Source organism: Morchella sextelata (assembly GCF_020137385.1).
Source record: "Morchella sextelata strain SCLS chromosome Unknown scls_20, whole genome shotgun sequence".
NCBI lineage: Eukaryota > Fungi > Ascomycota > Pezizomycetes > Pezizales > Morchellaceae > Morchella > Morchella sextelata.
The window spans coordinates 892,366-915,821 of record NW_025408635.1 but is presented as its reverse complement, the minus strand read 5'-3'; the positions used below and the strand labels follow the sequence as shown (position 1 = coordinate 915,821).

Genomic DNA, 23,456 nt, shown 5'->3' with positions numbered 1-23,456 from the left:
TGTTCCCGGTAATCACAACATGTTAGGCCCATGGCGACGCCCTAATAGCCAGAGATCTAGATGCAAACTCGTTAGAGTAGGCAGAGGTGGAATCATAAACTGTGTGAAGGCTTCACAGCGAAAAGAGTTTCACGGAGTGAGGGTTAGGTCCAATAGAAAGAAAAAGACCAAGTACATGTACTTGCCTTCCAAATGATATCGGCCCCGGGTGCAGAGGGGGAATTCAACCTTCAGATATACACATGCATACGTATCTATTTTAAACCAGTTGCCACTAGATCTCCCGGCTCCCTAATCTTGACTTCAATGTTTCGTATTTACATACATGTATCCCCGGACTCGAGACATCTTTCTTTGCGATTGTGACCCTGTGAAAATAACTTGCGCAAATATTTGCTCACATACATACGCGTTAGAACTTTAGAAAAAGAAAAAAATGAGGTGGTTTTAGTACATAGAGTAGGGTAGTTGCATGCATATGGGCCGGTTTCTTGGATTAGAAGCTAACCATCCTGTTGGGATTAAGTTCTTGGCAAAGAAGATCTTCTGTACTCAGACTGGCCGCTGAGATATATACATGTGTTTTATACATGTACATTGTCTGAAGCGTTCATTCCCATATGCATTACAATATGGCCATGACTGCGGAGGATTTATACACGTGTACTACATGTATCTACCAACCGCTGCTAGATCAATAATCGCATTCTAGGACCTTTTGCACATATTTTGTCGATACGAATATATATATGTACCCACATGTAATTATCGCCCCTATGTGTGTTCATTAGTGTCAGTGTTTCATACATTAATAGACGCTCAGCTTTGAGAGCGTGTGGCTTGTTATTACACGGTACGTTTACCTTAAGCTTGACATAAACAGCCACAACAATTTAATTAAGTAAACGATACATAACTCTTCAACACGCTTTACACTTACCTCAATGGTCTGCAGCATCTGTAGCTATAGCAAAGCAATTTTCGAGGTGGAGATTAGTTCAAAACGCGAGCTAATGGTCTTATCAGTTTCAGCTATGTTTACAGTGCATTTGATTCTCCCACGCCCAATCAAATAACCCAATCCAAGTTATGGAAATTCCACGACAGCCTTATATATAAGGCCGACTAGTTCTCCTATGACTATACCAAGTGAAAAACCAAACTGTTTCCGCCAATTCCTCTTAGATATGCTTTTTTCAAAATGTGCTGATCGGAATCTAGGACTAAATATCAGGCTAGAGTTCTGAAGCTCATAAAGTGGATCTTTAGTCTCGTCAAATATATATCGTAATCTCATATCGCTACTAATGAATATAAATAAAAATCAGATATAACAATTCCTTATATTTGGCATGAATGGAGTCACCGCCTGTCTCGTGCCCAGCCTTCTTCTGATTGGTTAGAAATCGAGTGTGCATTTGGAGATATGGAGTCTGGATATCATTCACCATACTTGAAGAGACAAATAACTCGCCTCGTGCTTTAATAGGGATCCAAAGATAAATAGTCAGATGCTCCAATACCTCTCTACTTGGCCAGCTAGGCTGATGATAATCTGGGGCTTTCACTCATTTTACTGCCTTTTATACAACAAACAAGCATCTAAGAGAGGGTTTATACTCTATAGTTTAAGGTCAAAGGGCTTCGATACCATTTTTTGATGAAAAATAACTCGTATACTACTCGGAAAAGATTTGAAACCTTGGACACCGGTAGCATTCATAAGCGCTACTCCACAAAAGGTCCATAATGTGAATTGTTGTCCCTCAAAGGAGGCCTTCTAATAGACAACTACATGTATTTTCAACTTCGATGCTTTCAAAAATGCGTCCAGGACTGGTCTATGAAAGAAAAGCTAAGGGTCTTCCAGTACCGCAAGAGGACTATTCGTCAAGTTCAACTTTGTCTAACTTGCAGGCTGCCAGGTCATGTGACACTACAAGTAGTTGAAATCCAGATTCCATGGTATCCGAGTCTTTAATAGTAACCTTCGTGGTATGGAAGTCCTTTGCCAATAATTTAATTAGGTCATTTATAATTGGATAAGGTTTGCGCACGTCGTAAAGTTTACCAATCATGGACCATCACTCTCACACAACTGTGTGGGTTAGGGTTTCTGTTGCTACATAATCTCTGCCAAGCCCAAAGCAGAAAGGTCCCCGCGAGCTTCAAGTTGCTTGAACTTCAACAACCACAGACTACCCTGGACCGTCAACCCATCCATCATCATTCATCCATCACCATCATCGAGCTCTTGCCTATACTCCCCCTGAGTTATATATACCGGTGCTAACTCCTCACAACACCTACAATGAATCACCTTCCCGAAGGCTGGGGTAGAGTACGCTTATCCCCCACCATTTCCGCCGCAACACCCTAACTGACATATCCAACCCTTCAAGCCCAGAAACGATGTCTACGGTGCCTATGATCACTCCTACCTGCAGGGCGCTCACCCGATGCAGCACACTCAACAGCCGATCGTCACCGGTACTAGTGTTGTCGCACTCAAGTTCAATGGCGGGGTCGTAATCGCTGCTGATAATCTCGGTATTCCTTACTCCCATCTAGTTATCAACTATACCTCCCCCATACTAATCTTCCCCGTTTGTTAGCGTCCTACGGCTCTCTCGCACGTTTCACCGACGTTGAGCGTCTGAAGCAGGTCGGGACACATACAGTCGTCGGTGCCGGCGGTGACATGTCGGACATGCAGCACATGTACGAGAAGCTTCTAGACTCGCTGATCATCAAGGAGGAGTACCAGAACGATGGACACAGCCTTCGTGCGAGCCACATATACAGGTACCTCAGTCGGGTATTATACCATCGCCGTTGTAAATTTGATCCTCTCTGGAACACAATCCTTGTGGCGGGATGGGATGATGGGAAACCGTGAGTTTACCCCGCGCTGTTTGAAATGTGGAGAGTATTGTTTTAGTTAACTGTGGTTAGGTTCCTTGCATCTGCTGATCTTCTCGGCACTACCTTCTCTTCTCCCGCGCTTGCTACCGGGTTTGGTGCGCATCTTGCGGTTCCGCTTCTTCGCCGTGTCTGCCCCGACGAAAACGCTGTTAAGAGCCTCACGAAGGAGAAAGCGATCGAGACTATTGAGGAGTGCATGAAGGTATTGTTCTACCGTGATGCCAGGTCATTGAACAAATACTCGATGGCTGTCATCACCGGAGAGGGTGTGGAACAGGTTCCTTTGAGCGGTGAAGGGAAGGAGAAGGTACATGTCGAGTGGAAGAGGAATATCACTTTGGAGAACCAGAGCTGGAAGTTCGCCGAGGGCATCAGGGGCTACGGAGCGCAGACCGTTTAGGTGATGGTAAACGATACTGCATGATTTGATTTACCAGGTTCCTTATCAATAAATCAAGCGCTTGTTGAGGGGCCCATTATCACATTGCACTCCATTGTAAGTTTTATCATTGAAATTGGTGAATTTTGTGAATTTCTTTGAGTTGCCCAATCATTGGGTAGAAGCAGTATACCTTGATATATCTTGGCTGGTCACTGGTCCATTGGATTAAAAAAAAATCTGTAGTAAAATATTCATGTTCAAGGGGTGATCACGTGAATCGAGCTTACTATGAAGCTTTACCAAAACTAAAGAGCTCTTAAAGAACTGGGGAATGGGCCTAAGACTAGAGATCATATTCGTTGTAAATCCTTGGATATGTTTTCAGCATTCAATTTAGTGCTTTAATCTGTGTAGCGCTCTTGTAATCGAGGGCTGCCCGGGTTTTTTGACCAATTCCCATCACTCCACAAATACAGGTTGAAGCGGATAATGTAGGTCTTAAGTAGAGGTCTCCAAGTCACTGTGCCTGGCTCCAAAGGATGCTAATGTGAATAGTCGCCCTGCCCCCAGGCCAATTATTCAGCCACCGTCTCTAAATAAATAACGATATATTAGGTTTGTTGGGTCTATGTATTCGCTGGAGTGAGCAGTTCGGGAGAACGTTTATCCGGTTTACGAATACCTAGCCCGAACCTAGACCAGCTTGCCTATCAGCGAGCGTTGCCCGCTATTTTGCCCGCTACCCCCAGGATGCAACGGTTGCCACCCACCAAAGTTTGGTGGACGCTCGCTGATGGGCAATCTACCTTTCGAATTTCTTTGTCCGGATGTTTGGTAAGACAAGAAGTGAAGCTCAACGTCTCAGTAACATGCAAGCAGGCACGTGTCTGCCTGGCTGAACAGTGGCATCTTCGAATTGCGCCTGTTCTCATCCATCGCATTACCAAGGATCGTCATCGAGACCGCTCTCAAGCAGCAGCTCAGGGTGCTCAACACAATGTCATAGAAAGCTCTGGTCCAATGTCCCAACCCTCTCGGCGTAATTCTAATCGATGAGGGAATTAGTCTTGTCAATTGTTCACGATACCCTCAAGTCCTCATTTGCGGTTCAGAGAGCCTGATGATAGAGGGGACCCGTCCCTCCCCCCCGCTTTCCCAACAAGGTGCTAGCCTTATGGTATGCACGTACCCCCACTTCGGCATAGCTTCCTTAAAAAAGAAAAAATAGAGGGTCCTCTTTGGCAATCGAGAGAGATGAGCAATGGGATGAAATAAAAGAAACTCGTCGCCTTCGAGCTCTATATCTACTCTAAACGGGGTACGAAACCGTAGGTGGCTCGCAGCAGTATGTGGGAGCACAACACCGCGGGAATCCCGGAGAATCGCTCGCCGTAGGTACATGCACCTACAATTGCATGATAAAGAGGAGAAGAATATATTATTCCTTTCTGCCTGATCTATCAGAGGCCGGTCCAGGGCCTCAAGCAATGCAAATGATCTTGACTGCCCCGCGAAGCTACTTACCCGGACCTTGTCTCTCGGTGAAACAAAGAATTCCGCAACGTTCGATGCCGAGAGCCCGCCTGGTGCGGAATTGTTTGCTGGTGACCAGATCCAAGATCAGGCTAAATTCCCTGTCCGCCTCCGGCGCCAAACCTCCGAGGAATTACGGAAAGGTAAAAGCCCGTTATCGATATCCCCGAGTACCGGTTTTTTTTTTTTTTGTAGAGGCGGCGGCAGCGGGCAAAGAAGAAAAAGGGTATTACGTAGTTAGGCGCACATTATGAAAGAATTTTTGTTTTGTTTGCCTATGGTTGGGGACGTTCACGATATTTTTTGGTTTACAACCTTTACAACCTAGCGAACACAGGCAAACCATGACGAAACGTGGGTGTGGCTGCTTGTTCGAGAAGGCGGCGAGGAAGGAGGAAGAAAGCAGGGAAAGGAGACCTGTGTCTATGTTGATCAATTAATTCTCCTCTCCGGAAGGGTTTGCTTTCTAGAGCAGTAGAGCATAAGGCAGTAAGCTAGGTAGGTAAAGAGTAAAAGGTTAACCCCTCACTGCAAGTAAAGTAATACCCGCCCCACCATGAGCTCCCCCACCTCAACTGAGTTTGGGTTGGTAAATTTCGCTGCTCCGCCACGACCAAAACCCAGAACCTAGCGACAGCGGCATCTACGTAAAAAGCATTGCCCATCCCCCTTTCTCCTCTTCTCCTTCTTTCTACTCTCCATCTCACCAGCTTTCTCCGCCATCGTCATCATTATTTGCTATTGATTTTCTATTTGATACCTTCACAATTCAGAATACATCACATAATGACTTCCGCTCTCGATCAGCTCAAGGCGTCCGGCACTGTACGTTACTACTACTATAATTCTAAACCCTATTGCGTTGGAACTTACATGGCTAACCGCAAAATTTTCCTTAGACTGTTGTTTGCGATTCTGGTATGCCAGTAATATTGAGACTATCGTCGTTGTGGTATTAATACTAACCAATTACTCAAGGTGACTTCGCCAGCATTGCTAAGTACAAGCCTCAAGATGTAATTTTCCGGCCAGATATGCTCTCAAGTCTGCTCATACCCTAATACTCGAATTGATAGGCTACTACCAATCCCTCCCTCATTCTCGCCGCCGCAAAGAAGCATGAATACTCCAAACTGATCGATGCTGCCGTCGAATACGGTAAGGCCAAGGTACATGATCATAAACCCTGCTCTAACTCACTCTCATCTAACATATCCCCTAGGGCATCTCTATCGACGAGAAGGTCGACGCCACCCTTGACCGTCTCTTGGTTGAGTTCGGCAAGGAGATCCTCGCCATTGTTCCAGGAAAGGTTTCCACCGAGGTCGATGCTCGTCTCTCATTCGACAAGCAGGCCTCCATCGATAAGGCCCTCCACATCATTGACCTGTACAAGTCAGTTGGTATCCCGAAAGAACGTGTCCTCATTAAGCTCGCTTCAACCTGGGAAGGTATCCAAGCCGCCAGGGTTCTCCAGAGCAAGCACGGTATCAACTGCAACTTGACTCTCATGTTCTCGCTTGTCCAGGCCATTGCTGCCGCTGAGGCTGGCGCTTTCCTGATCTCGCCCTTCGTTGGACGTATCTTGGATTGGCATAAGGCCGCTACTGGAAAGACTTACACTGCAGAGGAAGACCCTGGTGTCAAGTCTGTCCAGAGCATCTTCAACTACTACAAGAAGCACGGCTACAAAACCATTGGTTCGTATTGGGGTCTTCTTTTTCAGTGATATAATTGTTCTAGTTGCTTATTTGATGAACCAGTCATGGGTGCCTCTTTCCGTAACACCGGTGAGATCACTGAGCTCTCCGGATGCGACTACCTCACCATCTCACCCGCCCTTCTTGAGGAGCTCTACAACAGCCAGGCCACTGTGCCCAAGAAGCTCTCGGCGGAGGATGCCGTTAACCTCGACATTAAGAAGGAGTCTTACATTGACAACGAGCCTGAATTCAGGTGGTACTTGAACGAGGACCAGATGGCCACTGAGAAGCTGAGTCAAGGTATCAGGGCATTTGCCGGTGAGTAGAAATTCATCTACCTTTAATCGTCCTATGATTATGAATGCTAATTGGTTACACAGCCGATGCCGTTACCTTGAGGAAAATCCTCGCCGAAAAGATCAACGCTTCATCGTAAGTTAGTTGATCTTGTTTGTACGAAAATATGATAGAAATAGGTCTTCCTGGTGAAGGGAATTTCGAAGGAACAAAAAAAATTATAAAAATATATGCTTGTTCTTGATTTTTCGTCATTATCATTGCTTGCTTTCGCTATGCGTTCTGCGTCTGCGCGCACACATTGAATTTAGGCAAATGTAGTGGCTTTTGATGATTTGATTGGTGTTAATCTGCTTTGGAGTTTTGATATGCCATTCATCGCAATTGTGCGTTGTTAGTTTAGGCTCTTGACACTTTGATTTGGTGATTTGGTGTGGTTGTAGCAGCTTACTGTTATAAATTTTACCCTTGATGCGTAACTATATGCACGTTGAACATGAGAAGTTCGAATAAGATGAAACCTACATGACTTATTTTTATACCCAAGATCTTTCTGAGTGTGACGTCTGTCAATCATTGGCCCATTCCAGCAAGGGTCTATCGAGCCCCTTAGAACCCCTAAACGGACGATCCCGTCGCGACGTCATCTGTCACGTATGTATCTAAATTGTAAATTTCAACGTCAGACAAACCTCGAAAACCTAAAGTACTCCCAATAACTCACAATGCCACCACCACCACCACCACCACCACCTCCTCCTCCTCCGCAACTCCACATGCCTTCACCGACAACAGTGCACCGCCCCTCTCCGCCGCCTCTTCTCACAACTCCACCCGCCCAGCCCTGGCCCCCTACCCAGCCCAGCAGCCAACCCCCTCGTCACCCCCCCCCAAACCCGCGCAGAAGCACTTCCCGCAAACGAAAGCCCTGGCGCAAGCTCCTCTGGGTCAAGCAAGACTACCCCGACAATTGGGTGGATCCTACCTTTCTCTCCCAGTTACAGCGAAACATCAATGTCCACCCTTACGACTTTTACTCCCTCGTCGCCGACTCCACGGTGATCGTGCAGCACCTTTCCTCTGTCGTCATTTTCGTTACGTCCTTCATCGCCATATCGGCAGAGCGCGTGTCCCCCGTTGCGGTAGCAGTTGCGTCCTCGGCGCTGACCGTCGCGGGATGGGCAATATGGGATATGGGCTACGAGAAGAGGGAGGCCGCGACGGATATGCGCCAGTTGGCTGGGCTGGGCGCGGCACCACACTCGAGAACTCCATCCGGGAATCTAGTTGGAGGTACGGCGGGAGGACTCCATTCGCGCACGCCGTCTGGTAATGGTGCGTCAGGCGCGGCGGGGAGCTATTTCCCGCCATACCCGGCCAGCACCAGCGGCGAAAGCGGATCCCCGATCAAAAAGGCACCTCCAGAAGTGAGTCCTGAGATCGACAAAGCACATATGAAGCATGCGCAGCGGGCTCGACGACTCACAACTGCGAAATCGGCCGCCTTGATATATTGTAGGTTTCCACATAGACCCCCATATATTCTAGATACTTACTCAAAGTAGTTACGTTACTCGGCCTCTCCCCCATACTCCGCAGTTTAACAACCACTATAAGCGTTGACAGCATCTGGGCCATCGCGACATGGCTCTTCCTCGCAAACTGTCTCGGATTCGACTACGGGTCCGGTGTTGAAGTCAAATTTCCGGCATCATTACCCACTAATGCTGCTATTACGAGCTCTGTAGTGCTTGCATCGCGCCTTCCGGACACCACACACGTGTTCTCACTAATCCTATTCAGCATACAGGTGTTTGGGCTGTTCCCCGTCTTCAGGCGGTATCTAAAGCATGTGAGCTGGAATCTCCACGTGCTATTGACAGTCGTGCTTGTGTTGGGCGCGGCGGGAGGGCTCGGTGCTGTTGTGGGGTGGGGATGGTCGGTCGTTTGGGTGTGTGGTGTTATTGGTGGAATGGGTGGGTGCGGATGGTGGCTGATTGGGCTGCAGAAGTACAAGAAGTACGGGTTTTATGATTCCGCTTTAGATAAAATTCTATATGCTGACTTGTTGTGCGCGTTAGTGAAATCCATGGACCGTGGGATCCGGCGAGACCAGTTATCAGACGGCAATGGGAATAGTTGTGGTCTGGACTTATGCGTATGATTATGTTTACAATCCCTATTACTATAAAGGTGATTAGTTGTGTTTCTTCTCCCAGCATTTTCTTTTTCTTTTTACTACTTTTTATATGGGGTTTATCAGGTGTTGCAGGTGTTTTAATATTACATGGAACTAGCGTTGCCTATGCCGCTTTCCAATATCCAAGCTCTATGTATAATGATCTCTTGAGATGTCGTTGTTCTATGTACGATGAAACGTCGGCCTACAATCGAGATCAGATCTATATGACTTCAAAATATGATAGGCATTGCAACCGTTTCGAATCCTGAATTATGTATCAGTCTTTAAGGTGATGGTTCTAGCCATATTATACGATAGTCCTTTTTCAAATTCGCCATTGATAGACTCCACTAGTAATCGCATTTTGAAATGTTCTACATAGGACACCAATGATCGCCATGATGCACCCCTCAGACAAACCCTTACATGAGTGACTGACTGGTTTCCGCCCAATGAGATACCTCGAGAATTTGAAACTTCCAAGGCAGAGCCAACTCTAGAACTATGATTTTCCAGTCGGGACTCGGATGTGAGCCATGATTGTAATCCGAGTGCGGTGCGGAAGTGCAAAACGATAACCATATCCTGACAGAATGTCCCGTAACAGAGGCAGCCAGGCAAGCCAACGGCCACCACGATACTGTGGAAAAGCTACTATGGACTATCACGGGTATCCCTATCGCAAAAAAGATCTAGAGCCAATTTCTACGATGGAGACACTAGCTGGAGAGAGGAGACAACGAGACGCGAAGCGAGCCAAGAGAGCTGGAAATGGGGCGGGGTAGCCTAAGGGAAGAATGACACTGGGCTAGAACAAGGAAAAGGATATATTGTTTAATGGAAGGTTAGAGACTGCTACAAAGGTTTTATGTCCGGATACGCATTTTCTTTGGTTGGATTGTCAGATTTCTATTTTAGCTTTTTTCATTTTCATGTTATTTTGGTATGTCACATATTTTTCATAGCCTCCGGGATGCATACAATTAATGAATTATCAATCAATCAATCAATAGCCATGGTTGTGTATTGGCAATGCCCGAGTGATTTTCTGTGATTAAACCCAGTTCTCACCAGTTGGAAGCATCTACTTGTACTTATTCGCCCTATAACCATCTTTTCCTGATATATTTAGAATGGGTTAGGTCTATATACCAAGATCCAGTTCATTTCAAAAACATCAAGAAGCTATTTCTCTGGAATACTTATTCCTGTTTCTTACAGCTGGCGCCAACTACGAAAGTCTTAAGTTTTCCCGTACTGGCTTGTCCCGATAGCGGGGGCGGTCCAAACAGACCCATCCCGGTATATCATTATTACTGTAAATATTCAAATTTTTTTGAATTGGGAACATAGCTCTTCTACCAGTCCCCCCATCCCATTTTTAGGGGACGGGGGCCGGCGAAGCTAAAGTTGGAGCGATCAATGATGGGTTAGGGTTTTCTTTTGTAGATTTATTTTATTTTTGCACTAGGTGGAGAAAGAATCGAAAATTCTCCTTCAAGGCCAGTTTAAGCCAAAATCTCCCAAGCAATTGAGATGAGAGTCTACTAGATGATTTCCTTCTCTATTTTTCGATCTCCTTTCCTATCTAACCCCACTGTTTTCTAATTGGGCAAGGCATAAGTCCTATCCTAATCTAAACTATAGCTGATCACCCGGAATCTTCCCTTTTGATAAAAAAAAAAAAAAACGTTTAAGACTCAAACAATACTTTAACCAAAGTATATTTCTAAATTTAACCTTCCCTAAAAACTTTCCAAGTAATTACATGTAACTCCTAATCTATTCTCCAGAAGGCTCGTTCAAGCTCGTGGAAAGAGCATCCGGTGACCCAAAATTTGGAGACCCGTCAGAATTCCAGTTAACCGGTTGAGCCATTGTGTATCTATTCCCATCACACGCACCAGTCGAAACCGAAGTTGCGTGGTACACGTTCCAAATCTCCGCACCATCGGGGCTAGTGAAAAACCTACCAATCGTGAAGTGTTAGTCAAAAGGATCCCGCCCCAGATCTAAAAGCCAATATCTAGTTGAGCTTACCCGTTGTGGCCAGGCCCAAGGTTACCATTCGCACTGCTAAACACCGGTCCGCTCTTCGTCCACGAGCTCGATAGCAATGGGTCACCGCTACCGTCCCAAGTAAGAAGTCCCAATTGATAGCTAGTAGTCCAGCAGTACGAGGCAGAGAAAGTCAAGTAAGTCTTTCCACCATGGTAAAGCGCAGCTGGGCCCTCGTTGACAGCACCTCCTACGGTCTCCCATGAGTTCTTGGGCTCGGAGAGCAGATATGGCGTCCCGATGGTATATGCGTTGCTCATCTCAGCAATGTACAAGCTCTGCAAGCTGTTTGGGCTGAAACGGGACCAGACAAAGTAGTTCTTTGAGGTGGTGCGGAGGACGGTGCCGTCAATGCCCCACTCAGAGCTGAGCTGGGACTTGTAGGTGTAAGTTCCGAGAATGTCCGTACCGCCTATAGTTGATTGATGTTAGAGATAGATGCGTATAAATAGGCCATCGATGAGGAATGAGTATTTAGGATTGCCTTGTTTTTCTTGCTTTGTTTTCCTCGGTAGTGGTGGGTGTTAGTTACCTTGCAATGCGTGTAGACGTTGGCCATCACAACATGTCTCAGTTCCAGCAGTATCTGTAGAGGATTGTTAGAGTTAAGTGAAGAGAAACCGATAGATATAGCTGTATAGTGTGTATACAATAAATCCACCAAGTATTATCAATCCAGTGAACCTCTAAACCCGAAGCAGTTATTAGTAAACATCATAACTACATGTAGTAATACTACAATAAAGGGTCAGGTCATAAACTACTAACCAGGTGCCCAGAAATTGCCAGCCCGGGATGAGGTTGTGTCTGTCCAAACAACGGTTGGTGTTGCTGTCTTCAATCCTTCTAAAGTAGTCGCTCGAGTGATCTCGATATCGGTCCATGTTGTGGTCAAAAGATGGTAATAACCAGCAGTATATACCATGAAGGGGTCACTGCCATTGGTTTCTTTGAGTGGATTTGTGAACGTTGCCCCGGTTGCAAGTTGAGCAACAAAGCTGAAAAGACATGATACCGCGAAGCCGCGAAGACCGGCAGAGAAAAGCATGTTGGGATGTAGACAATTACAACTCAAATGGCCTGGCAAGAGATGGTGCTGGATTTGAAAGGAATGATTAGAGCTATAGAGCTTAATATATACTCATCCTACTCTAAGGGACGATGATAGCATATACCGAATGTTCCGGTGTTTCCCCAGGAGTTATATCCCCCGAGTGAGCGCCGATATTCCCGTGGTAAATTAGTAGTTTTACAGTTATAAACCTTATAGTTAATCATACGCGATATTTACTGCATTCGGCTGGCTTGTTCGCTTGTTCGGCCTGTCCTTCATTGCACTGCACGTTTAAAGGAAATAGAATATTCGAATAGGGCTGGCTCGGTGCATCTTTCTCGGAATGATCCGAGGTACTAACGCCACGTTACTCTGTAAAGCTTGCTTTCTATATTAGTGCAGGTATGTCCCGGTAACTTTTGAAACACCAAACAATGGACTTGCTCAAATGAATACATAGATACAAGTACTTACCTACTCTAAACCCGGTTCGGTCTCGGTATCACTTGGCGCGCGAGAAGCTCACTACCGACCTTTGCACCACCCATCACTCGATCTTTACATCACCATCATCATCACAGTTCTGTGTTATGTGAGATCAGGTACCTACTCTACACCTGCGCGCGTACGTACCGGGGGTTAAGGGTAAGTACTGAGAACCCCTTTTTGGGGAATTTTTAAAAATGAGGGTTTGGAAAGAACTCTGATTGGGCTGATATGAATTAAAGTGACACTTGGCAGCCAAGCAAGTATTTGAGGTAGCCCGTTGCCAGCTTTTGCAACGCAACCTCCATCATCTCAATTTGACTCCTGTTCAACCACAATTTCACCAAATAACAACCCTCAACAGAGTCTGGCGGCCTGAAATGATATGCAGATGACGCGGTAGGCAGGGGAGATACTACTGGTTTTTTGTTTGTATTTTTAACGATTAAATTCGATTTTTTAAATGAAAATATATGAGAACATCTCGGTATTTTTTCCCCACATAAGTCTCAGTAAAAATCATCCGGCACCATTGGTTGCTTTGGTTGCTACCCATGGCGTTGACACAAAAATCAACCAATGAAAAAATGGACATGGGGGTGTCTCCGTACTTTACGTGCACACCCGGTACAGGATGGGCACAGTGTGCCATTTAATGTAATTCGTTAACCCGGCAATAGCGGAAGAAATTCCTAGGATCGATATCACTCGGCAAAGGCTTTGACGCATATCATTGACTCTAGGAACCTCAGTCCATCAACCGTATATTGACATGCGAACCTCAACACAGCAAGTTGAAGTTAAAAACTCCTTGGCAATGTTCAATATTTAATGACTTGGTTATTATCGCATTCTCATGTATCATCTTTCGTCACAAATAGAGAAAAGAAAGGAGGTTGAGTTTGTATGTACATCGTGCATGCGGTGGAGCATATACAGGGTATATGCCTCATCTCAAAAATCCCATCTATCCGGTGGTTGGAGAGATCGAAAGGTCACACCTAAACCAATCTGTCCTGCCCTTGAGTACAAAAGTCCCTTTTGCCGGCTGGGAGTCCGCGAAATATACTATGAAGGTTCGTGGTTGACAAGATCGAGAGCAGTGTGCAAGATCTGCAGCCCTAATTCAAAGAAATATGTGCTCTTCGAAGGATCGCTATGAGTCCATGGAATTGACGGCAGAAGCTTTTATTAGCGACATAAGTGCCGGTGCTGCAGCCTACGTAACTTGGTGTCTTTCTTTTATTTAAGTTGTGTTTTTTGGAGGGAGTGTTCAATACTACACGTATGTAGACATACTTTTAGTAAACGCTCCAACTCTCGAGTATTCCGAACTTCCCATTATTTCATGGCGTCGTCAGCTCGTTTATTGAGAGCTCATAAACAGTCGTTTCAGTTCGCCTTTAGGCAGTTGGCAAGCTAAGGATTCAGCACCGGGCTTACCCCGGGCTGTATCGTTTGGAGGCCGAGGTTGGGGTCAAAAGAAGCGGAGAAGTGGGGAATCCTTGCAGGTACTATGTGATATTCCGGACAAAACCTCCCGTCTCTTATTCGCGGCACAACGCTTATTGGTCAGAAAACTGAGTACCCAATATACGAATTCTCTCTTTCGTTCGGTTTGGAAATGATTTGCCCAAATATTGCTCATGTGCCTTCCCCAAAATCCTGTCCCTGGGAATTAATCGATGCCAGCCGGTCATCTGTAAACTGTAATCTGTCATTCTATGCAAGTACACACCTAGCACCCCGAGTTCTTCCTAAGTGTATCTAGCATCTTTTAGTGTCAGATCGAACGCTTGTGTTGCTCTGATGCCTTGCGTTTACTATATGTGAGAAATTTTTGAATAAGTATGCCCTCCATGATGCCTGCCCTTCTCCAGCGCGGGCCTTCAATCAAAGTACCCCATGTGTTCGCTGCTGTTCGCCTATGGTCATCGCAGGCCCCGAGCAAATGATCCAGCCCGGTTTTCGTAGGAAATCGCACCACTATCAACATTAACATGGACCACTGGTACTCGTACACTCTTTATGCTTCAAATCCACCAAGAGCATTTATTTATACGAAAAGCGAACAGTTACCTTCTACTAATGAGCTTGCTTCTTCGTTACGTCGAGGCCCTGGAAGCCAGAGAAGCTCGGGCTCAAGCGATACAGACTCGAGACTTGGATCGTCGTCGCCGAGGTCGGAAAAGTTCCGGAGATTCACATTTTCTAGTAGGAAGATCAAGAAACAACTAAATAGACCCGAGGCTTCTTCCTTCGACAGCCCAAAGGATGTGGCGCAAGTATTCAAAGCAATAGCGTATTCCTCATACCGTAAGTCTTATGATCCAGGCAATCTTTCTGGAAAACTCCGTAAAGACAGTACTAATCTCAATTTATTGCTACCCCTGTAGAACAACCAATTAGCAACTTCTCCCAAACTATTGACTCCCGAAACTCACAACGCCATGAATGGGAACTCGGCCGGCAACTACGGAGACATAGTGATAGTTCCTTCAAAAGTACCCACACTTATACGCGAGAACAATTCCAAGCCCATGCAGTGCCGTCACAAGAACTAGAGCACTGCCATTCCTCCCTGTCCTTAAAGAAGTCCCTGTTCTTACATACGTCTTCTGATGGTAGGATCCTCTCCCCATACATCTGTATTATCATGACTAATCTAGTAGAATAGTACTCATAAGTAATGTCGAGCCCGCTCCCCCCTACGAGTGGTGCGGAGAAAACCCTAAACCCTCTTCTATACTAGCAGAGAAAACACCACTGGGAGAAAATAGATTTGGTCCTACTCCAAGACCTCTCAGCTCAGGATCGAGTACTCTTGGCGAGGTGGAACATATCCGTATAGAGAAAAGATTCCCATCTGGATTCTTAATCAATCCATTCCGTATGAAGCACAATCGATCGAGGAGTGATCAAGATGAATTTGAATCGTGGGAGGAGGCAGTGGATTGGTGGTATGAATACGGCGAAGACGAAAATATGTAGTGCTTTGATGGTTATGGTGTTAAAATGGAGTTTACACTTATGCGTGCAACGCTTTGACGCTTTTCTTTGGTGTTATTCGGGAGTTTGGGTATTTGAATATTGGGTTGGATGTGTTCTTTAGTTTTTTCCCCATGGGGCTATTATTTTTAACGACTGTATACATGTATCATATCATGACAAAAGATCAAAACACCATATGTTCCTTGAATTCAATTCTAGAGTGCCACTAACATAAAAAAAAAGAATTTAAATACCCAGTTTCTCCTCTGGTTCCTTTAGCTGGCTTCAAAATTTCATAGCCGGAGAAAATTAGGACCATATGTATCACAACCCTGAGTGGTTAGGGAAACCGAACCATTTCTCATGATTTCCGCCAAGGCCCACTCCACCTAACTCAGTAAAACACGTCCGCCCTTGGGCGGCTCGTGCAACCTTTAACGACATCCCTCAAACAACAATCACTACAACTGCTATCCCGCCAACTACCAACGAACCAAAAGCCCCACTCATCCCGCCAACACTTCAAAAACAACACCTCCAACCACCAGAAATACAAATGGCGTCTCGAGGCGGCGGCGGCGGTGGTGGTAGAAGGGTGCTCCTTCCCCCCATCAACTTCATCTTCAAGCTCTTGCAACAGCACTCGACTGTGCAGATTTGGCTCTACGAGCAGCTTGGCATTCGTATCGAGGGCAAGATTAGAGTATGTTTTTTTTTTCGTCAATCGCTGTCGTGTTATCGTCCCGCGCGCTATCTTACGCTCGGATTGCTAATGTCATGTTTAATGGTATAGGGCTTCGACGAGTTCATGAATCTCGTAATCGACGACGCGGTTGAGGTCAAGATAGCGACAAAGGAGGAGGCAGAAAGTAGAAGGGAGCTCGGTATGTTTCCGTTATCGGATTTTAGGAGAACACCTATACGAGACTTTCCTACTTGCAAGCTAACACAACTTTAGGCCAAATACTTCTAAAAGGCGATAATGTATCATTGATTCAAAGTTTACAGTAATCGGGGTAGTTAGTGGGCGAGATCGGGGCAAGAAAGCTGGGGGGAGGTAAAATTGGGTGCGTCGTAGATTGACAAAAGCTATGGATCAATCGAATAGAAGCTTCTAAGCTGGCGCATTCTTTTTTAGGATATCCTCTGCGAATACTTTATTCTTTAAACTTTGATACATGACGAAAACAGATTATACAAGCCTGGATCTCAATATATATTCGATAATTTGCACATTCTGTGTACCGCGTGAATAGAAAAGTAGGTATCAAGAATATAGCCAAATTAGCTACTTATTAAAAAAGCAAGGATATTTAGTTCGGTCAAAATCTATAAACCGAGCATGACTTTAGTGCATGATGATTGATCATGAATATGCATTTTTCATCTACCTCGATATAGAAATTTACTTTTACTCCAAGACTATCCCTTTTTCATACTTGGGGCTTTATCGTCTTGGCATACCCCTTCCTCTCCCTCTCATGGCCCGCTGGGCTGCACCACGGGGCATCTATGAAGGTGGATATTGTATTAGCAATCGGAACTTCAAGTAAGAATAATACTACTCACAGGAGGACCGCCTTGCGGCTGTTCTGATTCCTTATTCTTTACAGTTTCATCGACCGATAAGATCAAACAAGCTGCTTCAGTAGCAGCCTGAATAGCGTTGATCTTCACGGCAGTAGGCTCCCACACAAATTTCTCCAAGTTGTTTGCGATGCCCTCATTAACGATGTCGACACCAGCCCAAGTCTCGCCGTTATGGTGACGCATACGAAGTTTGTTCAAGATATCAGTGGCATCGAAGCCAGCGTTATCGCACAATTGTCGGGGAATAATTTCAAGCGCCTTTGCAAAAGCAGCGATAATGAGCTGCTGCTTACCAGCAATGGTGCGGGAGTACTCGCGGAGGTACTTGGAGATTTCCATCTCAAGGGCACCACCACCAGCGACAATGTAGTCGTTTTTAACAGCCTTCTTAACAATCATAATAGCGTCGTGGAGGGAACGTTCAACTTCAGCGATAAATTGCTCGGCACCACCACGAAGAACCAGAGTGCAAGTCTTGGCTGCAGGACAACCCTCAAAGAAATTAAAACGCTCACCACCAATTTGGCGTTCCTCAAAGCTTTCACAAGTTCCCAAATGCTTGTCGTGGATATCTGAGCAGGTGGATTGGACGCTGGCTCCGACGGCCTTGACGACGCGATCCATATCATCCGCAGTGACACGACCAGCGCAGAAGATGTCTCTATCGGCGAAATACCTACACAACATTTAGCATTTTGCAAGCATTGAGCCGTGACTACTACATACTGTGTGGCAAGATCTCCAATTGGCAGTTTTGAGAGAACGACCTTTGCCCCAGTATTCGCCAGTGCCTCGAGTTTTTGGAAAATGATTTGCCATTCGGCGTCTACTATAGCTTGGTATTCCTACAAGTCTCTGTTAGTATGTAAAAACTTGAGAGATGGTTACTACTTACCGAAACCTGCTCTACTCGAACCTCGGCATTATCCTTTTCACTCTCTACGACTTGTATTAGCACAGTTGTTTAATTTATATTGAAGATAGACCCACTCAGTTCCAACTCAACGTTTAAGCACACAATTTTAGGGTTCTTGAAGGACTTGGGTTGTTGTTCAAAACCGGCATAAGAGAACTAAGGGCTCAACTCAGTTAAAATTCCGAAATAATAGAGGGCTCCCATAAATGAGACTCAAAACTTACGGTTTTCTTGAAAGCCACACCGTTGACAAATAGCGAGTCTTGCAGACCACCTCCGGGTACTTTCTTCATTCCGATAAGCCTTTCATTGAGCTCCTCTTGGTCCAATGACATGACCGCATCCACGCACACTAGGATTAAATATTAGTACTTATTACATAACGATCAGAAAGCGCAGCTCGTACTCTTAGCAAAGAAGGTAGAATTCCTCTTGATAAGCTTCGAGCTCATAGCGGTTGTTGCCAACTTCAGCAAAGTATCCCTCCTGTCCCCCTTTTCAATTCTAACCGCAATTTCCTTGATCTTATTCTCGGCCAATCTAGCAGCAGTTCTATATCCCTTGATTATGACCTGTGAGCTAACTCCTTCCTCCACAAACTGCTTACTCTCCTTCAAAATCTCCCCAGCTAAGACGACAACCGAGGTAGTTCCATCACCGACTTCAGCATCTTGGGAGCGAGCAATATCTGTCAATATCCGGGCGGCAGGATGTACAATATCCAGTAACTGTAGAAGCATAGCTATGTCTTAACAAATCTGTGGTCTTAACGTAGTAAGTCTCGATTAGGTAGACATACCTTCATGACTGTAGCACCATCATTCGTAATGGTCTGTCGTCCGTTCGCATCTACGAGGAGTAAATCTCCACCATAGGGTCCCAATGTAGACTTTATGGTATCCTGAACCGCCAAACATGCGTTGATGTTGGAGATGATTTGACCACGACCCTGGGAGGCATCGGTTCCTGCATAAGGACCACCACCGAATCAGCTTTTCAGACCTTTCCTTGCCCTAGGGCGGGTCAGGTTAAGAATCAGTATGAAGTAAAAGGGATTAAATACCCTCTTTCAGCACGATAATCGTGGGAGTTTGCCCATTAAATGCCATGGCTGCTTATGAAGCAAATAGAGGTGGGGTTGGAAACGAAGGATCGAGGGGCAGAAAGAGAAAGAAAGAAGCTATCTATTATGATGGTTAGCAACCTACTTCACTGATTATTTTGGGAAGCTTCAGTGAAGATAGATAGATTCAGTTACCTTTCGTGATTGATAGGTGACAATAAATTGGCGTTGTGGGGTTGAACTGTTGAGGTGGAGGGGTGTCGTGGATAACAGGAGCCGCGAACTTTTTTGAACTGTGGCGGTGGCTAATAAATGTACTAAATGGCCCGTGCGCCGCCTCAATCCAAAAAATCTTATTCCATTTGTATGGACCAATGATTTGATGGGGTGATTTAGTATTCGCCATGATGTTAGAAATTGGACTCGTAGCTGGGATTTTTCTGCAAGTAAGCCTATTATCATTTAAACTCTAGCTTCAACCTACATCATGAGTTATAGGCCGATCCTAGCTCATCACAAGGCCAACTCCATGATAGTACTATGTTAGAAAAGACTCATTTCGTTATAAAAGAAATTCCAGGGCCTGTTATTAAACCGGACTACAAGAAATAATGAAGAAAATGCTCCTTATTATTTTTCTTGGTGTAGTCATCATTTCATTTGTGCTCAATATCCCCATATCCCGATGGGAAATGCTATTTACCATAGGGAGAAATGTCACCACACACATGACAGAAATCACCTAAAGGATAATAAGTATCCTCCAAGGTAACAACACCTTAGATAAGTGGAGAGAATATGATGGAAGGTATATGTGATGTGGAAGAGGTAGTCGAGGTTTAAAAGACAAGAATGTAGCTAGGTAATTAAAGTGTGTGAATAGAACACAGGCGCCTCCTCATGGTGTGCTCAACATTTTAGATGGGACTAAAATAATTCATCCAAATAACAGCGAGCAACAGTAGCGATTGTGGAATTTTAAGTAAAAGCGAGGGTATTGTGAGAGGGGAGGTAAACGAAACCAATTCCAACTGCAAACAGGAAAACAAGAAAAACAGACCAGTATAATAAACACCACTAGATGTCATGGCTTATTTTCTCGCTCCCAACGAAAAGTAGACCGAATTAAACACACAAAAAAAAGCAACCCACGACCAAGCCAACAAAAGAATCAGAAAAATAAAATATTACAAAGACGAGGCACCACCACTACTAACACCTGCAACACTTCCAATACCTCCGGCACTGACTCCGCCCCTTGTTCCGCCGCCCCCGCCCCCAGCGCCCCTACCAGTACTCACATGGTTATTGCTTTCCTCCAGATAGGATTCAGTCTGCACCTGTTGGCTATGTCGTTGCGGCCTCAACGCTGGAGTTTGGGACGCACTGGCAAGGGGTGTATTGTCACTCTGAGTTCCTTGGGAGTCCGTTGTGCTGGGCGGAGGTGGAGGAGGAGCCGTAGAGTTTGAATTGTTATGATGAGTATTACCGCCTCCCTTCTTTCCAGAATTTTTTCCAGAATTCTTCTTTCCCTTTTGCTTAGCTTTCTCAAGAAGCCGTCGTTTTTCCGCCATCTTTCGCCGTTCTTTACGATCTTTAATCTCATATTGTCGTATAAGTGCCTCCGGAGCTTCACCAAATATCATTTCGTACTCGCAAAATTCGCAGACCCAATTTTCCCCGTTATTAGTCCCACTTCCTCCCATTGCTTCCTGTCTGCGTCTTCGCTGTTGCTGGAAGGCATATTCGCGTCTAGAATTTGGAGCTCGATTGCCAGGCTTCTTCTTTGTCTGTTGAGGTATAGAAGGATAGGCAGTGTGATTTGACATAGGGGATGTTTGTGTCCCAATTGTATGCATTGATTTTTGATATCCAGGACCGACAATAACCGTTTCTCTGACGGCAGATGTAGAGTTATGGAGAGAAGATGTGGAAAACGCTAAGCTTGCGGAAACCGGTGATTCACAAACAAAAGTGAATTGAGTTTGTTTCGGCGGTGGTGGTAACCCAGCTAAATTACCACTATCTTCAGCCCGACGCCTTGCTTTTGAGGGAGTCACAGGTTCATCCCCAGAAGACTTCCCGCCAGTTGCCTTTTTAACGAACGCATCAGTTGACGGTGAGGATGAGTATCTCCGGCAATTCCTCCGTAAGGATGCGTGGTTCGCTGAAGAAATAGTAGATAACGGCGATCTCTGTGTAGAACCACTCGATTTCCAACGGCTCCGAGGTGTAGAAGTTGGGGTAGGTGAAAACCCGGAAGAAGACTGAGATCCGCCCCCGCCGGGCCCATTTCCTCCAACATTACATGTACCCCCCGAATTTGCAGGTGTTGGGATCTTCCGCTTCTTCTTATTATTGGTATTCTCGGACCACTCACAGGAGTCTGTCGGACCAGCAGCACCCTCCGTTACACCAGAACCATCATTCCCGACACCACGGGAAACCGATGCATTGGAGTTATCCTCCTCATCCGACGAGTCCTGCAGGCTATCCCCTATATTATGATTCCCCGTACCGGAGCCAATAGATGTACCGGTACCACCTAGAGCAGTGTCTCCAGCGTAATTGCTGTATGGAAAGTAGAATAGTGGGGTAGCTGGTTGCTGCGAAGGACCGAACAGAGCAGCACTGGCATCCTCGGACAGTCGTGAACGGAGTCGACGTTTCGGGAGGGGCCTAATGGGGCGTCCGTGCACCAAACTGTAGCTACTATCTGCTGTTCCCCACAATCTTTTATTGAGTCCTGATTTCCTCATGCATTGAATATAGGACTGTTGTAGATGGTGATCTAGGGCAAAGAGTGGGGGATACGTGTGTAGGGTTCCCAAGGATAGAGGGGATAGGGTGGGATGGGGAGATCCATACCCACAGCGGCAGACATCGTGGCTGGTAAAAAGGAGCTTCCCGGGAAGATTTAACTGGAGATGCCTCTGGATGGTGTGTTTTAGGTTGGTGGTGGGGGTAAATGGAGTAATCGTGGTCGAGCGTATATATGGGATTGTCAATATTATTGGAGGAAATCACTCTGCAGGTAATAAAAACAGTCAGGTAAGAGAATGGTGACGAAGGCCCAGGGACAATGGGAGTATATTTATGTATGGAAATTGACTGCCCCACACACAGCACATGGCCCTCCTTTTGCCCACACAAAGAAGCAACGAGGGGCACTTGCCTTGCAGAATAGACCGAATATATCAGCACCGGAGATGGGCGATTCTGTGTATAGACACACAATAGTAGCTAAACCTTAGAAACCGATGGCGAGAACGACGATGGTATCTGGGCGAGATGTGGATGAGTGTGTGTAAGGGAGTGTGTGAGTGAGGTGGGACTTGCTGGTTGGAGTCCTTGCGCTGCATCTCGGCACTCACTGAAGGGGCTCGATAGGGCAAGCTGGTCCCACACCCCGTCCAATGGCTCTGCGTACCCGCCGATATCCAATGTCGACTTGCCCTGATCGTCACCTTATCTACTTTCCCCGAAGCTTGGGTTGCTTTGATTCATAATGATTGATGTCGTAAAGTCGTCTAAGTCTAAATTGATGGTCTTTCCAGGTATGTATGCACATACGAAAAGATATCGTCCATAATAAACGTCCAGACGTAAAACAACACATCCTAATGACTCGATACTTTACTTTGTTTTACTTTCTAAGCAATTCTTCGATTCCTCTGTATATACATGTATAGCATATGTATGTACATGTTATGTAGGTACATGTACATATGATCTCCCGATAAGTGCTTATCGATATCCCCGCGCCCAGTCAACTCTTTCCTCAAAGATGTAAATACTCTGCTGTAAGCACAAATTCAGGATACCGGCTCGTACCTGATCTCTTTTGACCCTCGGGAATCAGAACCGGCTAAACTGGCCATTTCTCGCGGGTCATTATACGGCCAACAATACTGTACTCGTACCGTCAAACTCTTTGGCTGATAGCAGTCACGATTTCCAACGGACAAAAGAAGCTGAGCGGTTCAAGACGTTTAGACTGGAAAAGGATAGTTCCGCTGTTAGTGCCTGGGGCGTGGTGCGGGATACTACAGCCAATGGGGAAAGGTAAAGGCACAACATACAAACTCCAAGCTGCCCTCTAAAGTACAGGCGGCTCTACTCCACCGTATTCTACATGACACCGCAGAGTACCGTATGTTCGGAGTTCACAAATCTATAAGCATTATGTATGTATTGCAATTAAAGTGCGACTTTGATACCCCGCACTTTAAATCCACCGCTCCGCAGAAACCAGAAATCATAGAAGAACAATAGC

At 45.6% G+C, this 23,456-nt stretch overlaps 8 protein-coding genes across 8 annotated transcripts; 5 read left to right on the top strand and 3 right to left on the bottom strand.

The window, feature by feature from the left end:
• Positions 1-2,311: 2,311 nt before the first annotated feature.
• On the top strand, positions 2,312-3,325 carry H6S33_006440 (uncharacterized protein; the record flags this gene model as incomplete). Its single annotated transcript, XM_044837790.1, has 4 exons — positions 2,312-2,341; positions 2,403-2,550; positions 2,616-2,895; positions 2,956-3,325. 4 exons carry the CDS (start codon positions 2,312-2,314, stop codon positions 3,323-3,325), a joined length of 828 nt encoding a protein of 275 aa, XP_044689967.1.
• Positions 3,326-5,626: 2,301 nt separating this feature from the next.
• On the top strand, positions 5,627-6,979 carry H6S33_006439 (uncharacterized protein; the record flags this gene model as incomplete). The annotated part of the gene is made up of 7 exons (XM_044837788.1): positions 5,627-5,665; positions 5,740-5,758; positions 5,819-5,856; positions 5,917-6,009; positions 6,063-6,540; positions 6,604-6,861; positions 6,924-6,979. 7 exons carry the CDS (start codon positions 5,627-5,629, stop codon positions 6,977-6,979), a joined length of 981 nt encoding a protein of 326 aa, XP_044689966.1.
• A 586-nt stretch (positions 6,980-7,565) lies between these two features.
• On the top strand, positions 7,566-8,979 carry H6S33_006438 (uncharacterized protein; the record flags this gene model as incomplete). The annotated part of the gene is made up of 3 exons (XM_044837787.1): positions 7,566-8,355; positions 8,406-8,859; positions 8,922-8,979. The coding sequence occupies 3 exons, from the start codon at positions 7,566-7,568 to the stop codon at positions 8,977-8,979; spliced, it is 1,302 nt and encodes a 433-aa protein (XP_044689965.1).
• A 1,825-nt stretch (positions 8,980-10,804) lies between these two features.
• Positions 10,805-12,128, bottom strand: H6S33_006437 (uncharacterized protein; the record flags this gene model as incomplete). Its single annotated transcript, XM_044837786.1, has 5 exons — positions 10,805-10,991; positions 11,063-11,492; positions 11,613-11,666; positions 11,731-11,766; positions 11,849-12,128. 5 exons carry the CDS (start codon positions 12,126-12,128, stop codon positions 10,805-10,807), a joined length of 987 nt encoding a protein of 328 aa, XP_044689964.1.
• A 2,492-nt stretch (positions 12,129-14,620) lies between these two features.
• Positions 14,621-15,244, top strand: H6S33_006436 (uncharacterized protein; the record flags this gene model as incomplete). Its single annotated transcript, XM_044837785.1, has 4 exons — positions 14,621-14,631; positions 14,696-14,802; positions 14,922-14,936; positions 15,017-15,244. Coding segments are annotated over 4 exons (361 nt in total), but the record flags the coding sequence as incomplete, so codon positions are not given.
• A 923-nt stretch (positions 15,245-16,167) lies between these two features.
• On the top strand, positions 16,168-16,622 carry H6S33_006435 (uncharacterized protein; the record flags this gene model as incomplete). The annotated part of the gene is made up of 3 exons (XM_044837784.1): positions 16,168-16,314; positions 16,405-16,495; positions 16,570-16,622. The coding sequence occupies 3 exons, from the start codon at positions 16,168-16,170 to the stop codon at positions 16,620-16,622; spliced, it is 291 nt and encodes a 96-aa protein (XP_044689962.1).
• A 436-nt stretch (positions 16,623-17,058) lies between these two features.
• On the bottom strand, positions 17,059-19,226 carry H6S33_006434 (uncharacterized protein; the record flags this gene model as incomplete). The annotated part of the gene is made up of 9 exons (XM_044837783.1): positions 17,059-17,121; positions 17,181-17,877; positions 17,928-18,046; positions 18,097-18,140; positions 18,192-18,273; positions 18,342-18,469; positions 18,524-18,845; positions 18,917-19,083; positions 19,181-19,226. The coding sequence occupies 9 exons, from the start codon at positions 19,224-19,226 to the stop codon at positions 17,059-17,061; spliced, it is 1,668 nt and encodes a 555-aa protein (XP_044689961.1).
• A 1,141-nt stretch (positions 19,227-20,367) lies between these two features.
• H6S33_006433 (uncharacterized protein) lies at positions 20,368-21,939 on the bottom strand (the record flags this gene model as incomplete). The annotated part of the gene is made up of 1 exon (XM_044837782.1): positions 20,368-21,939. One exon carries the CDS (start codon positions 21,937-21,939, stop codon positions 20,368-20,370), a length of 1,572 nt encoding a protein of 523 aa, XP_044689960.1.
• Positions 21,940-23,456: the final 1,517 nt, after the last annotated feature.